Source organism: Momordica charantia, assembly GCF_013281855.1.
Source record: "Momordica charantia cultivar OHB3-1 chromosome 3 unlocalized genomic scaffold, Mcharantia_2.0 BLBB01000003.1, whole genome shotgun sequence".
NCBI lineage: Eukaryota > Viridiplantae > Streptophyta > Magnoliopsida > Cucurbitales > Cucurbitaceae > Momordica > Momordica charantia.
The window spans coordinates 17,096,925-17,103,947 of NW_028275161.1; the positions used below are offsets into that span (position 1 = coordinate 17,096,925).

Genomic DNA, 7,023 nt, shown 5'->3' on the forward strand with positions numbered 1-7,023 from the left:
GAACTGTTTTCTCTTCTCTCTCAAGTTTTTTACCCATCACTTTCAATTTCACTCTTCTTTCTGGATCCCTCAATTTGGCTTTGATAAATTGAGCTGAGAAATTGAATGGAGGTATGTCTCACCATAGAAGATAATACTTCAGAATTAGAACACTCTTTTAGTTTTACCGAATGGAGAGTGGCTGGAGAATTTTCAAGAGAAGTTTTCATGGTTCAAACTTCAAACCATCAATTTTCAATGTAACAAATTATGTTTCAATTCAAGTAGTTTATGGTTTTATTGTCAGTATTTTTTTATAAACCAATCTAAACATAATTCAATTGAGTAAGGCATATTTTTGACCAAAACATCAGAGCTTGGAACTTTCATCTTCAATTGAACTCAAGAAAGAAAGAAAGAAAAAAGATTGACTCTATAAATTTCAAAATTTAGCTTCTCCATGACCCATCTCTTTTTCCTCTACACTATAACCAAAGAAATTATTTAGTTAAAATGTGGACGATAAATATAACCAAGGGTAGATTGGGTAAATTTTTTTTATTTTTTTTTGGTTTTAAATTAATCGAATTTGTTTAATCTGTGATTTAAGTTCTATTTCAAACAAAATTGAGACGAGTTAAAATCTTCCTATAATAGCTAAAAGAAATTATTTATTTAAAATGTGAATGATAAAAATATATTTCACCTAACAAGATTGTAATAGATATGAATTCAACTTAATGAAATAGATTTTGAAAGTTAACATATTTTGGTTATTATTTTGTATTTAGATTGGAACTCTTAACTTTCAAAAAAAAAAAAAAAAAGTCAAATCACACAAACCCTGTAGCTCATGTTCAAACTTTTTAAAACATTATACATACGACAAATAAGGAAGAACGAAAGAAAGTTTGGAAATCTGAGCATAGTTGAGTGGATAAGACGCTTATTACTATCTTAAAAGTTAAAATTCAATCTCCATTGTTCAACTAAAAAAGAAAAACCCGAGAGGAAAGGAAAAAAAGAAAAAGACAGCTTTATACATCCCTCCAATTCGAATCATCTGCAGAAGTCATTGTTTCTATTGTTCCCATGTTCAGCTTGTCACTGCAGATACAATAAATACACATCACAAACAGTTGTGTATGTGAGCAATTGGGTTCAACCTGGAGGCCATTTCATCTGTCTCCCTCCCAGAACATGCAAGTGAAGATGATAAACAGATTGGCCTGTTCACACACACACAGATCAGTAAGAGCAGAGGAAGAAATGTTTCAAGGATATGGATTGGTGATGATTAACTTACAAGCAGTTGCACCACTGTTGATGACTACACGAAATCCTTCAACAATGCCCTCTTTCTCAGCCACTATTTTTGCTGCATACAGCAGCTCACCCAGTATCTCCCCATGTCTTGCCTCAGCCTGATCAGTATATGAAACCTCAAATACTGCATAATATCAAATGCTGAAGAACAGAAACAGATCACAACCAAAACTGCTTCTTCAAGAATATTACAAGCATTGATTCCTCTATCGTTCTTTGGACTTTCACTGCTCTTTGTAAATATGATTAAAGTTTGTGTTTTTAAAGAACAATTTCTCAATATGCCCTCCATGGCAACTTTGTTCACAAGGGCTTGAGGTCTCCTGGTCATACCGACTTAGAGGTCTCAAGTTCGAACCTTCCAAGGACTTTTTACGATGGTTGATATTATTGGCAAATTTTTACAAACTCCCTATCTCCTAAACCTGCGGTCTTATATTGGCTTTGCTATCCATGTAAAGCATAGAAATGCATATGATTCTTCCAGCCAAAAAAGGTTGATGACATATCTCTATGGTATAGTACAATGGTGAGATTTTTTGTAACATAAGATCTACAATAGACTACATGTGATTATAGTGCATTCTCATGCATAAATTCTAAACAAACACTCTAAAGGCATCAATCACCAAAAGTCCAAATTTATTTAATTTGGATGTTGAATATCTAAAGACGTCATATAAATAGATTCCCTACGAACAAACAACTCACTAATCCATTACGGATTGACTGACAATATAGCATATAGCATGTCTCGACGGTTAGCTCACATTTATAAAGCACAACATATTTGAAAAAAAAGAATGCAAGAAGTAAATAAAACAAAGAGAAAATGAACATTCCATATCTTATTTTAGAGAATCTCAGCCTATGCAGACTCGCATATCTAAAAACATAACATCTGCTGCATATGACTAATGATTACAAAGAAAATATATAGAAATTAGAAACGAGAATGGAAAGAAAGTACCTTACCCAGCTCTGTCAATCCATCTCTGAGCTTTGGAATGATTAGTATATGAACAGGAGCCTGTGGATTTATGTCTCGAAATGCTAGGACTTTTTCATCCTCATATACAATGTTTGAAGGAATTTCCTTAGCTATTATTTTGTCAAATCTGAAAGGGGAAAATGTCAAAAAATAAGGAACCAATTAATTCCAGAATTTATATGCTCCATATCAATCTAATTATTATCTCTTAACATGTAATATTGACTCCATCTCAATTTCTTATTGACCACTTCATTGAATGTAAATATGAAACTATTAAAGGGTTCAAGATTTCTTCCAACAGTGTAAAACATCTGAAACATACTTCAAATTACTCCAAATATGGATTGATGGACCTGTCGAACAAGGTTTTCACATGTAACATTGGCTCTCGCTCTTTGCTTTGTTCAAGAGTTGATAATTTTTTTACACTAGCATATCTTCTCATAAGGTTTTAGCAAAATCTAATCAGCCTCACTAATTTACGAAAGACGGTACATGGTTGGAGCTCCACTTTCTGCATCAGACGCAGCTGCTTTTGCAGCAACTTCTTCATTGTTTGTGATACTAGCACGAACTATCAATCTGGAGAAAATACAATGCAACAACAATAACAACCATGTCAAGAAATGAGTACTAGATTACTTGAATGGTGGAACAACAGCAAATTCTGGAACCTTAGTAGATGATATTGTCTTGTCTGTTTCTAGGTGTTTTTTTCTTCTTTTTTTTTTAACAAGAAACAATTTTTCATTAACGTGTCCCCACCACGTTGTGTCATGGGACAGACGTCGTGTCCATGTCCCTGTCCGTGTGTCCATGTTTCTTAGGCCTTAATTACATGGGCATTTACAGGCTTATACCTCAGTTTCATTCTGTTTCTGCGTTGCAACCTCTAATGATTCATTCCCCGATCAACCCATAAAACACATCGAAGAAACGAATTGCAATTTCCTTGTTCCTTTTGAAGGAAATTATTAGACCTTCCATTGTCAACGATGATATATTTTCTACTTTCAAGAGACACAAACCAGAGGCTTCCATACTCATTTCAATGATGATACAAGATGTGGGGAGAAAAACAGAGCAGCTACGAGAAAAAATATGGATCATATTTCTTCGCTACCCTATATTACAGTCGAAATTAACAAAATCCACAAAAGGGATTGCTCAATTACAAGCGGGAAATCGAAATAACTACATAGAAAACGGATTGAATACCTGCGAGAGCAAGTGCGAAGTGGGAGGAGAAAGCTCGTGAAGTGGTTGCCGGAATGTTTCAATTTCGCAGTCACCAATGTTCTTGTAGTCGTAGCAATACATTGCCTGCCATTTCCATACCAAAACAAACAATTGAACCCGAATTTCACATTCCATTATAACAAAGATACTAAAGTATACAAGAAAAAAGGAAGAAGAAGATAGAAACAGAAAGCACCTCAAGAAAGAGGTCCGTGCAGCCATTGGCTCTCTCAATGAACCACGCGAAGAAGACGACGACCACTGCCCACTGCCACCAAGGTGTGCAAAATGAAGAAACAGTTGATGGGTTAGGGATTTTTTTTTTTCTTATTTACATAATCTCATCCAACCCAACAGATATTACTCAAATGGGTCGGGCCAAAATTGAAGGCAAAAGTGGGAATTATTGGTGGTGGCCCATTTTCTCTCACCCCATGTCTTCTACTCTGCGTTGTCCAGAGCGAGAGAGGAGCGCTGACGATGGCTAATCTCTTCATTCTTAAGGTCCCCAGTTGCAGTTCCGCCTTAAGGAGTGTCTCTGTTTCAGCTTCATCAAATGGTTCCCTCTCTTTCGCTATCTATCTCGTTTTCTTCGATTACTTCATTTCTCTTATTCGCTCAAAACAGTCAATGAATTGGGTATTTTGGCGATGAAATGGTAGGCGCTCATCCGTTATCAGCGGGCAGCGGCAGCGGCAGCGGCAGCGGGCCAGTGATCCTGGAGCTTCCTCTGGAAAAGATTCGGCGACCTCTAATGAGGACCAGAGCCAACGACCCCAACAAAGTCCAAGAACTAATGGACAGTATACAAGAAATTGGGCTTCAAGTACCCGTGAGCTTTCTCTCTTCAACTCATCTTAATTTAACACCTTTTAATCTGTTCCCCAAAAGATCAATGGACGGAAAAGATTATATTATTAAGGGCTCTTGATTTCTCTTGCTGTCTTCTACCGCTCCTAGTTTTCAGAAATTGATACTCTCTTAGGTGTGGCTATAGCTGTAATTCATGGCATTTTGTTAATGGGTTGGGCTTGAAAGTTTCATTGGTAGTTCCTGCAAACTTTTCTTGAGGAACAGGACTCAAAATGGAGTTATTTTATCTATTTATTGTTAGGATAAGTTTGCAGTTTGAAGATAGAACCGTGTGAGACAAATATGAACATAGACAATGTAATGTGGAAGAACGACGAAGTTTTTAACTGGGTAGCATGTCCGTGAGTCATGACAAACAATTGGAACGATCCTATGTTCCTCCCAATCACCAAAAGGAATGTGTTGCTCAGCAATTCGATCATTGCCTGCAAAAGTCCATATGTACGTAAAATGTATCAGGGTGTGTTAAAGTGTTGATAAATGATTAAATTTGTCGCAATCCATCTGTTTAAATCTTTTAGTTCAATGGTGATTGAACATGGTAGTAGGAGGTTTTGAGTTCGAACCCTGCAATGTCATTTCCTCTAGGTCTTGTGCAAATCTCTAAGTCCACAAGTTAGAGGAAGCGTTAAAAGTGTTGATAAATGATAAAATTTGTCATAACCCATCAGCTTAAGCTTTTGGATTTTTAGTGGTGATTTAACCAGGTGCCCTTTTCTTCTAGTCAAGAGAGATCGTTTACTTTGGATATTGTGAATCATACGATATACCTGTTATAATCATGAAGATATTAATAGCCATATCGAACAAATAAGTATCAATAGGGTGAAAGTGGGTGATATTGTACACATTGACATTAGTATGTTACTCATTCTCACTGTTGTGGATGCAGATTGATGTACTTGAAGTTGATGGAGTTTATTATGGTATGCTTATACTGATGAACATTTATGTTATTTCTTTCTTCAGTTAAGATTATTATACTACAAGCAAAAAGAAAGTCTTGTATCATACGCATAATTCTGTTTACGAATGTTTTGAGCTTGCTTGATTAGGAGTAGTAGAAACTGGAAATCCTATTTTTAGATTTTTTTTCCAAATAAGCCATTATCGATTTCGAAGAATGAGATTTAAGGCAAATTGAAATAAGATTTACCCCCCATTTCAAAGTGTTAAATCACTCATCAACCTAAAAACATACATACAGAGGTTCAAACACAAGATTCCTAGTTTTGATTCCATGTTAAATCACTAATGAACGTAAAAACTTAACAATAACTTCACAATAACTTTGATATTTTATAGATACCTTAATACAGAGTCTACTGACCATTTTGATAAATAAATATCACATCGGATGTCATTTTGAATAACTTAATTTCCTTCCCTGGCTAGGCTTCTCTGGTTGTCATCGTTACGAGGCTCATCAACGCCTCGGACTTCCTACAATCCGCTGCAAAATTCGCCGTGGAACAAAAGAAACCCTGAGGTCTGTTTCTTTCACTAAATCTTATGAATGCTATTTCTAATTCTAGTTATTGGTCCTTGATCTCACATTAGCATTCATTTATTTGTGTACATTTTCATCTTGCAGGCACCACATGCGGTGAAGTTTCAGTAGGTTGGCTGCTGGTGGTGAATTTGCAAATGCAAGTTCTATCAAACTATCTATTATTTTTGACTGCCATAAAAAACTATTACTGGATACTTGAAACAAGCATGTGTATATATCATTGCAAATACTCTGTGTCAAAGTTTACCTGTAAATAAACCATTACTTCTAAATTCATTAACATTTTTAAAACTTCTGTAAACTTGGGCAAAATGCAATCCAAGTTGCTGCCTTGAAAGAGGCAAAAGAAAGTGATGATGTTATTGATGTTGAGGTTTGTTTCAGGATCAAATGTGACCTATGACCTTACATTCTGATAGAATCTCAAGTCTATTATTTATGTCAACGTAGGAAACTACAAGTCAAGGGAGAATTTGATAGCTCCCTATTCGTTACAACCAACTATTTCGTAAAAAATAAGCCAAAGATCGAGATATATCCTATACTATGTGATACCACATTTGCTCATTTGTTTTGTCTCCTCTTTATGAATATACCTTCTAAATTGGGAGTCTATCACATTCAAAATTCCAAACTGAGATATTCAAGCTTTTAAATTATTCTTACGAGTAAATTATACAACTCAGCAGAATTTAGCCTTACATTTTTCTCATTTCTATTGTGGCAATGTCCACAAAATGTTTCACCATATCTTAAAAAAGAGATTGAAGTGTGAATGGTTATTCTCTATCACTATTGTTATCTTCAATTGACTTGAGAACTGTTTTTCTCAAACATTTAGCAAGATTTGCAGTTGTTTTATTGGATTCTTCGTCTTTTCTCCCCTCCTCTCTCAGAATGATAATTTTTGCTATTAACAATCTTTCAAAACTCTTAATCAAAGGAAACGAAAGATGGGATAGTTTGAAGAGGATAAGCCAGACATGGAACCAAGTAGATGCCTTTGATTTCAAGAGCCTTTTTTTCCGGTAATCCTCTTTCAATCAAATTTCAGTGGATCAAGTGATGAAATAACTATGGTCAATTAGAAAAATTCATG

At 35.3% G+C, this 7,023-nt stretch overlaps 2 protein-coding genes across 3 annotated transcripts; one reads left to right on the plus strand and one right to left on the minus strand.

Moving 5' to 3' along the window:
• Positions 1 to 908: 908 nt before the first annotated feature.
• Positions 909 to 3,895, minus strand: LOC111012630 (14 kDa zinc-binding protein). Of its 2 annotated transcripts, XM_022286850.2 has the most exons (6): positions 3,735 to 3,895; positions 3,518 to 3,622; positions 2,795 to 2,881; positions 2,276 to 2,423; positions 1,286 to 1,403; positions 909 to 1,208 (listed from the first exon to the last, which is right to left on the minus strand). In XM_022286850.2, exons 1-6 carry the CDS (start codon positions 3,758 to 3,760, stop codon positions 1,141 to 1,143), a joined length of 552 nt encoding a protein of 183 aa, XP_022142542.1. In that variant the 5' UTR covers positions 3,761 to 3,895; the 3' UTR covers positions 909 to 1,140. The 2 variants fall into 2 exon arrangements, with proteins under 2 accessions (XP_022142542.1, XP_022142543.1); XM_022286851.2 differs by lacking the exon at positions 2,795 to 2,881.
• Positions 3,896 to 3,937: 42 nt separating this feature from the next.
• On the plus strand, positions 3,938 to 6,307 carry SRX (sulfiredoxin). The gene is made up of 5 exons (XM_022286852.2): positions 3,938 to 4,097; positions 4,201 to 4,370; positions 5,304 to 5,337; positions 5,807 to 5,900; positions 6,006 to 6,307. The coding sequence occupies exons 1-5, from the start codon at positions 4,019 to 4,021 to the stop codon at positions 6,019 to 6,021; spliced, it is 393 nt and encodes a 130-aa protein (XP_022142544.2). The 5' UTR covers positions 3,938 to 4,018; the 3' UTR covers positions 6,022 to 6,307.
• The last annotated feature ends 716 nt before the right edge of the window (positions 6,308 to 7,023 follow it).

Bases quoted from the DNA above. Each gene is read 5' to 3' on its own strand.
- LOC111012630 (XM_022286850.2), bottom strand. From the start codon at position 3,760: ATGGCTGCACGGACCTCTTTCTTGAG. The intron at 2,424-2,794 runs GTACCGTCTTTC...TTCCCCTTTCAG, and splicing joins GAAAGTGGAGCTCCAACCAT to ATTTGACAAAATAATAGCTA. The intron at 1,209-1,285 runs GTAAGTTAATCA...GTGTGTGAACAG, and splicing joins CAACAGTGGTGCAACTGCTT to GCCAATCTGTTTATCATCTT.
- SRX (XM_022286852.2), top strand. From the start codon at position 4,019: ATGGCTAATCTCTTCATTCTTAAGGTCCCCAGTTGCAGTTCCGCCTTA. The intron at 4,098-4,200 runs GTTCCCTCTCTT...ATGAAATGGTAG, and splicing joins TGTTTCAGCTTCATCAAATG to GCGCTCATCCGTTATCAGCG. The intron at 4,371-5,303 runs GTGAGCTTTCTC...TTGTGGATGCAG, and splicing joins AAATTGGGCTTCAAGTACCC to ATTGATGTACTTGAAGTTGA.